This window comes from Rhinolophus sinicus, linkage group LG14 (assembly GCF_036562045.2).
Source record: "Rhinolophus sinicus isolate RSC01 linkage group LG14, ASM3656204v1, whole genome shotgun sequence".
In the NCBI taxonomy this organism is placed as follows: Eukaryota; Metazoa; Chordata; class Mammalia; order Chiroptera; family Rhinolophidae; genus Rhinolophus; species Rhinolophus sinicus.
The window spans coordinates 13,616,263-13,630,757 of record NC_133763.1 but is presented as its reverse complement, the minus strand read 5'-3'; the positions used below and the strand labels follow the sequence as shown (position 1 = coordinate 13,630,757).

The 14,495-nt window shown below is 40.3% G+C and overlaps 1 protein-coding gene across 2 annotated transcripts in view; it reads left to right on the top strand.

Annotated features, from left to right (window-relative positions):
• The window catches only part of DNAJC5B (DnaJ heat shock protein family (Hsp40) member C5 beta), a 51,936-nt gene that overhangs the window by 6,507 nt on the left and 30,934 nt on the right, over positions 1 to 14,495 (top strand). For both annotated transcript variants that reach the window (XM_019710687.2, XM_019710686.2), the window contains exon 2: positions 211 to 338. In XM_019710687.2, the coding sequence (XP_019566246.1) occupies positions 220 to 338 (119 nt within the window). In that variant the 5' untranslated portion in view covers positions 211 to 219. The remainder of the gene's footprint in view (positions 1 to 210; positions 339 to 14,495) is intronic.

The following is a 14,495-nucleotide window of genomic DNA, read 5'->3' as shown; positions in this document are numbered from 1 at the left end:
GCATGGCTGCTTGTGGCCTTAATACCCTAGCTTGAAGCTGTCTGTACTCTCAGCAATCCTAACCCTTTATCCCCTCCTTTTGCAGCTGGCACAAAAATGTACTTCAGACTGTCATTTTACAAAAGGTCAGAAATGCACTATCTTCCTGTTTAGAGAGTGGGATCCAGTATGCATAACCTTCATGGCTATTCCCCCCCTTTGGTTTTGCAGCCTGAGAAAATGGCATGTAACATACCTAACCAAAGACAGCGGACTATGTCAACATCTGGAGAAGCTCTATATGAAATTCTTGGTCTGCATAAGGGAGCATCAAATGAAGAAATTAAGAAAACCTACAGGTACAGAGGCAGTTCAATGATGACATTTCCTGTACTACTAGTGATAGTTATTTTGTGATTGGCAAGTGCCTCCAATTAAAGACAGAAGATTACTGCTAAGACCAGGTAATCAGACTTTTGGAACTCATGTTCCCTGTTCTATAACATAGGCAGTTAGGGATAGATTTTAAGGTCTGTCTTGTGGTGCTGGATCTTCAGAAAGGGTAGTCTGTATTCTAGGCAGATAGATAGATAGATAGATAGATAGATAGATAGATAGATAGATAGATAGATAGATAGATAGATCACTGTGAACAACCAGAGGTTGTGAGTTAACCCATAGCATATAGTGTCACAGAATTTGGTAGCGGGATTTAAAAAAATGGGGGCTTGTGGCAGTTGCTGTATGTATGCTACAGTTTTTAAGTCTTCAGTTTTGTTCTTTCTTATCTGACGTAGTTCCTAGTTAGCTGTTTTGGGGAAAAATGGAAATACATTTGTCCTTTAAAGCTCCAAGGAATTTTAAAAAAAGGATTAAGTACAAAAATAATTTACTTATTATAGAAAACTTGGAAATTACTAAAAATGGAAATATTTATCCATAATTCTACCTCTAATGATAATTATCATTGATATTTTTTCCTTCTAGTCTTTTTTCTATCTATATAAGACATTTTAAAATCAAATTGGATTCATCTCTATTCTCTTTCACTTTAAAAAAGTCCTATCATGAAAATATCTCAGTGTTATTGAATATTATGATTTTTAATGCCTGCAGCCTATGGCTATTCTCTCATTTACTTTGTGAGCTATTTTTTAAAATGTAAGTTTTCCCTATACTGAATGTCCTTTTATATAAATCATGATGCATATTTCCAATTATTTCATTAATTATTGAGGAATAAAATTGTGCCTTTAAAAGGAAAATGAAACAAAATGTAAATAAAAGTTTATTTTTAATCAGTCACTTCTTGATTTGGCCTTGAATTAGGTGTTTAAAATGTATGTGGTTTTGTTTTGATGTTTGTTTTTTGACATATTGGAAGCTTAGAATTTTTAAGTAGGCAAATGCGTTAGTCATTTCCTTTATGGCTTTTGCTTCATTTGTTATGGTTAAAAAGCCTCTCCTGATCACAATATTATAAAAATATTAACCCATATCTTCTAGTACATTTATGATTTTACATTTCTATATTAAATCTTTGATCAATTTGGGATTTACTTTGACATGGGGAATAAAGGTAGGATTCCACATTTATTTTTTCCTAAATCACTAGCCCACCAACATTTACTGAATTCTCCATTTTTATCTACTGATAGAAAATTCTTTGTTTTTGGATTGGAAACTTCACCATGTGGTAAACTGTGGCACCCAGAATGCTTTCAAGAAGCATGTGTTAAAGAATAAATGACAGTGGTGAAAATTGCCATTTGGATCCAAATAGTTCTGTGAAAATGGTAGAATTTGATCAAATTCAATATCAATCTTCTAGTTTATATTCTACTTAAAGTGCTGGGGAGAGAAAGAGTCTTTCCTGTTTTATTGTGCCCTAGAACTATCTGGAGTGTGCCTGGGACCTGCTCAGCCCCTGTGGGTGGACACCCTTCACTGAGGGTGACTAAACTTACCTCTTAAGGTTTTGGTTTGAGACACTGTGCTCGGGATGAGGGTGGGGAATCAAAGTAATTGCACTGTAAGCCTAATATCTACAAAGATACTCCCCAAAATGAGAAAAAAAAATTGATAGCTAACTATCTTGTAAGTTTTAAAACCCACTTTACAAATGTGACTTTTAATTGTCTTTATTAATTTTTTTAAGCTAAAATTTCAGGTCAGATCTTAATTAGGGCACTAATTATGCCAAGTTGTTTGCAAGTTAAATAATTACAGCATGAAGGCTTTTCATGTAATCAGTGTCTTGCTATTAATTTTGTTTTAATGTCATACAAATATTATTTTTTCAGCTGATTAGGGTACTAGTATGCTGCCCAAAGCATCTACTTCTATCTAAATTACACATTTGTATTCTGCAAGTTATTCAAAGGGTATGAGCAGGCTGAAAATCCACTGAGAATATTATTCTTATATTCAGGGATCTGGATCAAAGCCGTCAAAATACAGTGAAATTAAAAGTCAGTGGAATTTAATAAAATTACCAATTGTTGCATCCATACGCTGCTTGACCTCCGTGGTAATCCTTGGTTGTGCTCTTGAAAACAAGGCTGAGTTAGAAGACTTTTTTCTTTTTTTGTACTTTATTTTTTATTTCGGAATAGATAGTATATTCACCTAATTAAAATGAGATCATACAAACAAGTATCCAAAAAAAAAAAAAAGTCTCCCTCCGACCTCGTATCCACCAAGTTCCCTCCCTAGGGAAAGCAATTCTTTGTGTACCCTTCTAGAGAGAACTTATGCCTATATAAGCACATGTACAGATCCGCTGGTCTGGGCAAGATGGTATAGGCTTGTCGTTCTCTGGTCCTCCCTGCTAAGTGTGACTAAAAGCCTTGGAAATAATTCAAGAGACAACTAAAAGAGAACGCTGAAAGGTAGAAAGAGGAGCTGAACTGGTTAGTGACCATAGGACCAAGGGAATAACACAGTGGCAGGGCAACTTATGACTTCCCACCCAAGAGAAGATAATCCAGCCTGGCCTTTCCTGACACCCATTGTAGCAATGGAAGGCAGACAGATAGTCAGTCTCCTTCTTGCTCCAAACTGAACAAGAGTCTTGCTGACAACTCTAGACAAGCCCAGCAGAAACAGAAAAGGGGACCGACTGAACGCCCCCCCTAACAATAATCAGCCAGAGGACTTTCCCACTAGCCTGAGACACTCCTCTCTCACCCAGAGACCCTACTTGACAGGGGATATTAAAAGGTAGATTCTGCCATGAGAAACACCCAACCTAGGAAGTGCTTTTTGTCCCTGCAGCCTGGAGATTCCCTTCCCACACCAGACAACCCAGCCCAGGGATGCTCCTTTCACTTCCTCAACGAGTACCAACAAGTGCCAGTGGAAGCCCCAGAGGCAGGAGACATACCAAGCAGACCAAAATGGCATCATACAGGCTCTGAAAATTAGATTGTCACTGGAACCACAGCCCACAAAAGCTGCATGCTACACCCAAACAGAGTGGCTGCCTGTTAAAATAAAAATCTATAAACAGGACCAAGAGTCTCCTAACACAATAGCCAAAATGTCCAGAAGAAAACCACTCATTGTACAAAGAACCAAGAAAATCACAACTTGCATGAGAAAAGATAATCATCTGACTCCCACACTGAGATGAACCAGATATTAGATTTATCTGGTAAGTATTTTCAAGTAACTATCATAAAAAAAGATTCAACAAACAATTATAAATTCTCTTGGAACAAGTGAAAAAATAGAAATAGCATCAAAGAAATAGAAGTTACTAAATGAGAACCAAATGGAAATTATAGAATTGAAAAATAACAGAAATACTGTAACGAGCTGGGTGAACTCTGTAGTAGAGTGGAGATGACCGAGGCTAGAATCAGTGAAGTTGAGGACCGATCAATCCAATTTACCGAGTCTGAACAACAGAGAGAAAATAAACTGAAAACAAACAGAGCCTCGGGAACCTGTGAGACTATAATGAAAATCCAATAGCTACAGCATTGGCGTCCTAGAAGGGAAGGAGAAAGAGTGGGACTGAAAGAATATGCAAAGAAGTAATGACTAAACATTCCCCAAATTTGTCAAAATCTATAAACCTACAGATCCAGAAGCTGAATGAATAACAAATAGGATAAATCTAAAGACATCCATGTCAAGACAAATCACAATTAAACTTCTGAAAACTGAAAGCAAGCAAACAAAAAAATATCTTGAAAGCAGACGGAGAAACAACACATTATCTACATGGGAACAACCAATTCAAATGACAGCAGATTTTTCATCTGAAACAAGAGAAGCCAGAAAGAAGTGACACAACATTTTTCAAGTGCTAGAAGAAAAGAACTAAGAACCGTCAATTGTGAATTCTCTGGTGAAATTACACTTCATGAATTAAGGGGAAGATGAAGGAAAACGAAAAGAATTCATCACTAGCAGATCTACTCTTAAAGACTGGTTAAGAATATTCTTCAAAAGAGAAAATGATAAGGAAAAGAATTTTGGATCATCAGGGAGGGAGAAAGAACAGTGAAGCATGCAGAATTATGGGTAAATACAATATATTATCCTCCTCGTGAGTTTTCTAAATTACATGAAGATTAGTATAAAATTATAACATCATCTGATACTCAAGACAATTATATTTAAAAGTGGGGAGGATAATGGGACCTACGTGGGAGTCATGTTTCTGCACTTTACTCAAATTGGTAAAACATTGATATCATGTATATCCTTTGCATCTATTTACTCTTACATATATACCAGGTGCCAAAAAATGTACACACATTTTAACAGATGCTAACACTTTGGTCAAAGTTGCTCAACAGTAGTTCGCCATAATCAGAAGTGTCTGGACGCTGATGGTAACAACTTTGAGCACCTCTTGTCATTGCAGGAGTCAAACGTCACTTGTATTCATTCATCTTTTGTTATCGGTATATATTAATGCAGTTTTCTTCCTTTCTTAAAATGTGTGTATATTATTTTGGCACCCTCTCTCTATATATATCCAGCCACTAAGAAGACTATACAAAGTAATATACACCAAAATACTACAAGTAAATCAAGATGGAATCCTTAAAAATGTTCAAATAACCCACAGGAAGACAAAAGAGAAACAGAGGAGTGAGAAACAGAGGAAACAAAATAGAGACAAAAGAGAAAGAGAAATAGGGAAATAGAGGAGTGAGAAACAGAGGAAACGGAAAGCAAATAATAAAATGATAGACTTAAACCCTAAAATAATGACCATGTTAAATGTAAACGGTCTAAGCATATGTTATATTTTTCCTTTCTTGTTATACAAATGGTGCTGTACTATCACGCCTATACTGTACTTTGCATTCACCTCTTACAATATATCGTGGAGATAGATCATTCTCACAAGTGATCAGTTCATAAAAAGTTTCATTCTTTTCACACTGTGGCATGGTATTCCATGACATAGATGTCCCATGACTTAGTCAGTTCCTGTTGATAAATATTTAGGTTGTTTTCCACTAAGGCTGCCTTTTTGAACCAACTCAGAGCTTCTCAGGAAAACCCCTGGTCCCAGAAAGGTAGACAGAGGTGAGGAGAGGGAAATAATCTTGGTTCCTGTCCACTTTCCAGTTTTTGCTGTGCCCTGATTCCCAATTCCTCGAGCAAGGATCAACAAACCCAGCTGGGTCAGACGTTCACCTAAGTCTAGCTGGCTCTGACTAGAGACCTGGAATCACAAATCCCCACTACCTGAGTTAGCAAGGACCATGGGACCCAACTGTATGGGAAGGAAAGGGGGCAATGTTCTCTAATGGGGGGTACAGAGTTGGGCAGGAAATTATCAGTACCTTTAGCTCTTTCTTCCTTTAAAGAACCACCATAAATGGCAGCCTCACAGACTTACGCCAGCCCCTTCCTATATCTATTTATAAATCTTTATCATCAAACCTTTCTGTGAATAAAGCATCCTTTTTCCGACATCACCATTTTCCAACAATAGTGTAACCATACTTCATTAGTCAGCTGATAAACTGGAGTCCGCAGCTACCTCAAAGGACAGCAGGGAGGAATGGCAAGAGGAAGCTTCTATTGTGTCCATCGATCATGTACTGAAGCTCTTGTCTCACTGGGATTTTGTAAAGAGAAATGAGATCATTTTCTTCAGTGTGGAGCCCTTTGTGGAAAAGCACAATGAAAATACAAGGTACTATCATGAATGGATAGACATCCTCGTCATCCTTAAACGTCTAAAATTATCCTGCCATTTGCTGCTACAGTTCAAAAACCATTTATCCAGCACAAATCGCAGTTTTGCTCCATGTCAAAAGTGCCATATCATAGGGTGAGATTGGTGGTATGAGCCTCCGCCTGGGCCTTCACTATGGAGTTAACTCTGCCTTTCACATCACAGAACAGAGTTGTACTAAGGAGCTTGAAGTCTAAGGCCCATTCAGTCCTATTTTCTCAGTGCTGGGTCATGTGACTTAGCCCTAACAGGGTTTGCATAAGACAAGCAAATATTTTTCCCTATTCTCCCACGGACTAAAAGTCTTGACTCCCGCTTTTCATGCTGTCTGAAGGAGACTCATTTGAGTTAATCAAATACACCTGGAATGGCTAAGCGGCTGCCCATCTTGCACAGGTTTGCGTAACTTTAAAATGGCATGTTTTCCCCTCTCACCTAAGTTATGTAGTTTCGCTGAGCCAACAGGAATTTGAGTTAAGAAGCTGGGGAAGAGGGAGAGGAGGAGAGAGACACTAGTGAATGGTGCGACAATTGGGGAGATAGTCAGTTGTTGAAATAAGAGACTCAGAAATTGTTCTCTATATAACCCCCAGTACTGGGCTTTGGCACCTTTCCAGTTGTCACGATTTTCCTCGGTTCTTGTCTTCTTGAAAGAAAGGGTTCAGTCAAGAGGCAGGAGTCAAGCAAGCAGCAGACAGCAAAGTTGACTGCAAAGCAAGTACGCTCCGAGCATGGAGCGGGCTGACCTGAGGGGGGTAGCAGCCCAGAGTCTCAAGGACCCTGATCTTATATCCTATAGTGTGGGTTCCCCTCCTCCCTTGTACTGTTTTTCTCCTCATTCTGCATGCCTCCTCCATCCTAGTGTGTTGGCACCAGCCCAGGTCCTTGTTCTGGCCACTCGCTTCTGCGGCTCTGTCACAGGATGGTGATGACGCCACTGGGTTACCCGTGGGGGCCTGCTAGCTCCTCTCCTCCTGCTTATGGCTGCCTTCCTACCTACTCTATTAAAGTGACTCATGGACTCAGGTTCCTGCAAAGTCGTCACCACCCAGGTCCTTCACCCTGTTGCTCCACCCTGTTGATGCCATCTGCTTTCCAGCCACCCCGTGGGCATGTCCATGGTCACAGCCAGGCACAACTGGGCATCTAGGCACTGCTGCTGCAGCTCCGCTGCTTCTCGGCTGGGTCTAGTTGCTCTGCTGCTTTTCTGTGTCACCCTCCCAGGCCTGGCAGGCACAACAGGTGCTCTTGTTAAATACTCGGTGCCCAAGTCTTCTGGTTACTCCTCCAGGCCAAGAAACCACCTCTGCTATTTATCTTGAGACTTGAGGGAATCACCAATGCCTGCCGGGCTGTGCCCCTGGGAAGTGGAAGGCTGAGTGTAGAAAATGCCTCCATCCCTTTTGTGACACCCTCTGTTAGAGCCCCCAATGAGTGTCAAAGTTTGGTAGCAAAGCTCCTTCCATCTTTTCTTGAAGATCTCTTTCTATAGGACCCAGACATGTGTTTAAGGGTGAGTCAGAGACTGGCAGTAATGACATTCTACTTAGACTCTCCATCCTCTCTGGCAGATAAAGCTGTGCTCCTGGGTCAAGCTCCTCACGCCTGGCTCTTTCTTCCCTAAAGGCATTCTTTTCGAGAAGATTCTGTAGTCCCTATGCCATCCCCAGCTAGGCTTGTCAGGCTGTCCCACTGGTTCATCAGACTTACTCAGCTGTGACTGCCCAGCAGCGTATACGGCTTGGATTTCTTTCTGGAAGGCTCTTCAGGCCTGACAGACTTCTTGGAGGCCACCTCCAGGCTTCCAAGCCGCTCTGATGTGCTCAGACTCCCATGCGTGAACAGTAGGCTGCGATGGCTCAAAGATGCATCCCTAGCATAGCCCTACAACCAGCAAGGCTACCTAGTCGGTATTATCTTTAGTAACTTGAATGAGGTAAATGGAGTTTGCCATTATACTGCTGCTCAGCAAGCACTTCAAGTGTGCGATTAGATCCTTTTCTTGATACTGACTGGCACATCAACTCCTTCACCCCAAAGTCAGTAGGTTGTTGAGCTGCTCTTACTGCTGCCTCATTGCGGCGGAAGCCGGGAAGGCTGATCAGAGCACCGAGCAGCCACTAGTGTGTCTAGAGTCTTCCATATCTTCATGGCTTCCTAGCAGCAAGTGCTGTCCATTATTTGACAAGTATTTATTGAGCACCTACTATGTGTTGGGCAAACAGACAAAATCCCTGTCCTCCTGAAGCCTATATTCTGGGCTGGGGGAGCAGGGAGGCTTAATAATAAATAAGTAAGTAAAACAACAGTCTGTCAGATGTTGTGAGAGCTGTGGAGAAAAGCAAAGCAGGCAGGAGGGCTGGGGTGCTAGGAGTGGTGCTGGGAGTTACGCATTCTCTTGGAGGTGTTCCACAACGATTTTAACACTAAAACCCCTTGTTTACAGTGAGTTCTAAGGATAAAGTAGCAGTTAAGAGCACAGGGTATGAAGTCAGAAAAACCTGGATCCAAACCCTCGTCTTAGCCTCATGTTGTTCATAAGTAAAATGCAGACAGTGATACTGACCTCAGAGGGTTGCTGAAGATTCAATGAGATGATACATGTGAAGTGTTTTGCCAAGGTCTGGCACACGGATACTGGGTGCCACAGAGGATACAGGAAAAGTCATAGCAATAGCCCTATAGAATGGCCTTCTTCAAACTAGTTAGGGCATGGGATCAAGGAGACGCTTCAAGGAGTGTGTGTTTGTGTGTGTGTGTGGGGGTTGTATTTAGATTCCGTGATATTTCAAATCGATCACATACATTTAAAAGACAGTTAAAACTTTTATTTCAACATGGCAGTGTTTGTATTATGTTGAAAAATGTATATTCTTTGCATCTCTTTACTCTCATAAAAATTTTAGATACCAAGTTTAGAATGCAGAAGGAACAATCTCTCAAAATTTTAAGGGGCATATAAGCAAAAAGTTAGAATCTAAGAGAGAGAGAGAGAGAGATTCAAACATCATACCCAAAATTATTACCAGCAGCCACTGAGGTGTGTTTGGGGGAAGGAGACCTGTGGGGGGCCTTCCGTGAGGCCCTCTATATGTTCCATGGCCCATGGTGCTGTCCCATCAGAACATGAAACCCCCACAGGTTGTAATTCCCTCTTTTCTTTTCTGCCTCTCCCACTCCATCAGTTCCCTAAGGGCGGCACTGTGCTTAGTCTTCCATCGCACATCCAGTGCTAGCACCATGCTAATATTTACCAAATACAATAATGAATTGGTCAGCAAATAGACTTTGCCTCTGGGTTTTCTCCTGGATTATATTAATAATTTCTTCAGGACCATTCTGAAATGTCTGGCCACCTCGCTGAAAGGGGAGTCATTTACTGACCCAGTAAATAGAAGGAAGCAGATCAGCAAGGAAAGACCAGTTTCAGTTTGGGACCTGACACATTTTGTGCGGCTGTGGGACCTTCAGGAGAGAAGTAGGGGATAAGGAAGGGAAAACTGTAGAAAATAGAGCCCATTATACAATTTAAGAGTGTGAGTTTTGAGTACTCAAAATCTCTTATGTAACGTAAATGTTAGTGTTCATTTACACTGATATGTACATTTTTGAAGTTAGATAAAAACAAGATGAAGATGCCCAAAAAGGAGGCTGACTGATTTCTCTGGTGTTCTTGATGCAAGAAATTAACAAAATGCTTGCCTACTTACTGCATGAGAAGTCAGACAAAGATCTAGCTCTTCCTTAGCATGTCGGAGAACTGCAAAACTAGAGCGTACAGCTAGTGTTGTACTTCAGCACCTGGGTCTGTGCCTCATGGATGAGCTTAATTTCTCCTCGTTGACAAGGTACCAAATATCCTGGTTCACAGAGCAGCAGGGATTCAATTGAGTTTTCTACGTAATTCAGTTTCCCATGGAACTTTCTGGAAATCATCTTCCATCCCTGAAGAGGTGAGTTGCCTCAGAGTAGACCAAAGTGAGGCAAAAGCTGTCTTCGCAAGGAGCAGGAAGAAGTGTCATTTCCATAGTGATCTGTGGCAACCCCACTCTGGGGTGCTTTTACCCATCATTATTAGCAATTAGAGGTTATAACAGAGGCTACTGATGAATAAAGTGCAAATGTCAGGGGAATGCATAGCTAATAGAAGAATTGTAAATATTTACAAGGCAAAGTGATGATTCAAGCTTACAAAACAAGTTGAAATTAATATCTATCAAGCACTAATTTGTTTCTTGAATTCTAAAACCTTCCACTAAAAAGAAGAGATTATCAGGCTATGTCAGAGGCATCTTCTAGGTCAGCTGCATAGCCTCCCTTCTCCCGTGGCAAATTTTCCACTCGAGCCCCTTATTTCTTCACGTAACTTCAACTTTAGTCATTCACAGGCCTTAGAATCATTATGAGCAATGACTTTTTTTCAGTCACTCATTCACTCAATACCGACTGGCACTTGGGTTGCCTTACTCCAGCGCTCACTGCTCTTACCCATCACTTCTCTGATTTTAGAACAGCTACCCTAAGCCAAAGGATTTTCCAAGGCCAGAATCTGAGTGATGGGCTATAATGGAAGACAAAGGTCAAGTCTGAGAAGGAAGGCTGAGGATGAAATTCAGGTTCTTAGTCCCAGGCTGACATGTAGGCAGAGCGTGGGATCCAGAATGAGGACAGAGCGTTAGGTTCCAGACACTGTGAGGAGTCGGTGAACTATCAGCTCACCTAGCAGATGAATGCACATACCCGGTCATGTAACATCTGTCCTTGCAGTAGCTTTTGGTATTTACTAGCAAAGTTCATATTATACACCTGAGAGTTAAAACAGTAAGATCTGCAAGGGAGTTCCTATAGGTCCTAAAGTAATATAACATTACCTCTTTCTGGCAATACTAACTGCTAAGTCCAATTGCTTCTTAAGTCATCTGATGACAAAGTAAAATCAGGGCATCATTCAGCGTGTTACCTGTCCTATACCCTGTACCTATTGCTACACCTGAGGAACTAGGTGCTTAATAAATAGTTCGTGAATAAACTCAAGTATGAAAGCATAAATGAATAAATCAGTGAGAAAAAGTAATGCTTCCTGGGTGCTTTAGCAATGGGTATCAATCCAAATAATCTCATACAGTAATTGAAAGAAACTATGTGAACATCAATTTAAATGCAAGAATATGAAGATACAACACTGTTTGATCTCAATGAAAATTGTTACCTCTGTTAGGAACCAAAATGTTCCTTAAGTCTGCTTTATGCCTATCAATATTCTTAAAACAAAAGCATAAATAATAAAAGTATACTTGCAAAAGGATATGTTTTCTATAAACTTAAATACATTTTACTGAAATTGGTATAGATATTAAAATTATTGATAGGTAATGGTATCAGTGAAAATGGTGTAGTAGGGAACTCTAAAAGTCTGCTCCTCCATGAAAGCAACTAAAACTCTGAAAAACGCTGTCAGAATAAAAGTTTTGGAATTTGGAAACTAACCAACTACCGTGTTTCCCCGAAAATAAGACCTAGCCAGACCATCAGCCCCAATGCGTCTTTTGGAGCAAAAATTAATGTAAGATTGGGTATTATATTATATTATATTAGACCCAGTCTTCTATTGTATTAAAATAAGACCGGTTAGATCTTATTTTTGGGGAAACGCGGTATAAGACATTGTTGAGAGAAACTGAAGAAGGCACAAATAAATGGAAAGCTATTCCATGCTCATTAATTAACGTTGTTAAAATGTCCATATTGCCAAAAGCAATCTACAGATTCAGTGCAATCCCTATCAAAATTCTAATAACATTTTTCACAAAAATAGAACACAGAATCCTAAAATAGTATGAAACCACAAAAGACCCCAAATCAATCTTGAGAAAGAACAACAAAGCTGGAGACAACACACTTCCTGATTTCAAACCCTATTACAAAACTACAGTAATCAAAACAGCATGGTATTGGCAGAAATGCAGACACATAGATCAATGGAACAGAACAGAGAGCCCAGAAAAAAAAATCCATATATATATATATACAACTCAATTAACTTATGACAAAGGATCCAGGAATGTACAACGGGGAGAGGACAGTTTCTTTAATAAATGGTGTTGGAAAAACTGGTCAGCCACATGCAAAAGAACAAAACTGGACCCCTACCTTACACCAGACACAAAAATCAACTTAAAATGGATTAAAGACTTGAATGTAAGATTTGAAACCATAAAACTCCAAGACGAAAACAGGTGGTAGGCTCCTTGACGTCTCTCTTGGCAATGATTTTTCCGAATTTTTTGAAAATGAAAGGCGACTAAAGCAAAAGTAAATAAGTGAGATTACATCAAACTCAAAGTTTCTGCACAGCAAAAGTAAACCAGCAACACAATGAAAAGGCAACATACCAAATGGAAGAAAATATTTGCAAATCATGTATCTGATAAGGGTTTAATATCCAAAAATATATAAAGAATTATATAACTCAATAGCCAAAAAAAACAAAATCTGATTTAAAAATGGGCAGAGGATATGAATAGACTTTTTTCCAAGGAAGACATACAGATGGTAAATAAAAAGGTGATCAATATCAGTAATCCTCAGGGAGAGCATCAGAGCGAGTAACTACTGAGCGCTTTGACTAGTCCAGTGGTTGAGAGCTGCTGTTGGAAGCAGGAGACAGGTTTGTACAGCCATTTCTCCTACATTCCAGTCTCGTTCTCCCTTGATGTTCGGCATTCAATAGAGATTACTGGCTTGAAAAAAACACACAAAACAATAAGAGTGCAAAATTCTGCCCTCCCCCGTGGAAATGTAATAATGTTAGAGACCCAGAAACTTTTGTTGGGATGCTGAGCCAGATACAAAGAGCTTGAATTACATGCAGCTCTCAGATTATGGGTTAGGTGTGAGTTGGGGAGGAAAAGGATTAAAATGTAGCAAAGGTCTTAGTGGCCTGTGGAAGACAGTCAGTGGCCTACTGGTGTCAGAACTGAAGTAGGACTTTTCCCTGAAGAAGTACTTTTATGATTGCTGTGAACAAATACTTCTAATATTGGACACATTTTATCTACTGTGCTTGCACAAATATTCTAGTCTATTCCACCTTATTAGGGAAGGCAAAGAGCTAGCTCTTAAACTAGCCATTGGAAAGAATTATAGTGACCAGAAAACTGTCTAAAACAAAGCTCTATCAATTGGCATTTGAACTTTTCAAAAGTTTAAGTATTTGTAACTCGTATGTTAAAAACATACTCCGGCATAATGCGTTATGAAGTCAAGTTATTACACATTCTAGTAAAAATTTGGGAAGGCTATTTGCCAAGGAAATCACTGAGATGTAGTGGTATCACTGACGCCACTAGAGGTCAGCACTTGACTCTCATTGTGGTTCTACAGGAGGGAAAAGACCAGTTCTCTGAAACAGGTCATCATTTACGGTTCTTATTGCTGTCTCATGCAATCTGGTTTGAATAATGAATGTGACTGTGGATCCTAGAAAATATCCTAACAATTTCTGGGGTGAGCTGCTCAGATATTCTATGTGTAAATGGAAGGAAATCGCAGGGCTGCGTAACGCTATGGCCTTCAGAGGTCCTTGGACGGGCCTTGGTGGTTAAATTACTTGAATCATACATTGTAGTATTAGGTTGGTGCAAAAGCAATTGCGGTTTAAAAGGTTAAAAATAATTGCAAAAACTGCAATTACTTTTGCACCAACCTAATAGCAGATGTTCAGAAATAATTTTATAGCAGACGTAGTATTGGCAACATTATTTGCAATTTGAACTCCAATTTCGTGCCCTGAGCTTGCATATCTGTCCCTTGACTACTACTCCTGGCCCAGTGGCTCCTGCTTCCTTGAACCTCAGTAACACTCTTGCTTCCGTTTTCTCCAGCAGCATACTATATTAAAGCTTCTTGTGGGGAAGGAAACTGTACTGGGTACAAATACACAAAAAGGTGATAGGGGGTTTGAGAGATTTGGGGGTTGATCCAGGGAAAGCACATGACCAAGAGACCCAGGAACTCACAACATGCTTTACTGGGCTTGGACCAGATTACATGCGAGGGCAACTCCCTCACATGAGACCATCCAGAGACCCAGGGCATGGGCTACCCTCAGAAGGGGAGGGGGGCTAAGTCGCTCCCAGAGGAGGGGGAGATTTGAAAGGGGGTTATTATCTAGGTGACATCACTGAGGAGCGCAGTGAGGAGTCTGCATCAGAGAGCTCCAAAGGCCATTGGAGCGTGGCGTCCTATAACCGCAGGGCTGTACCTTATCAATGGCCAGCACATGGGGGGGAGGTCTTGCAGATAT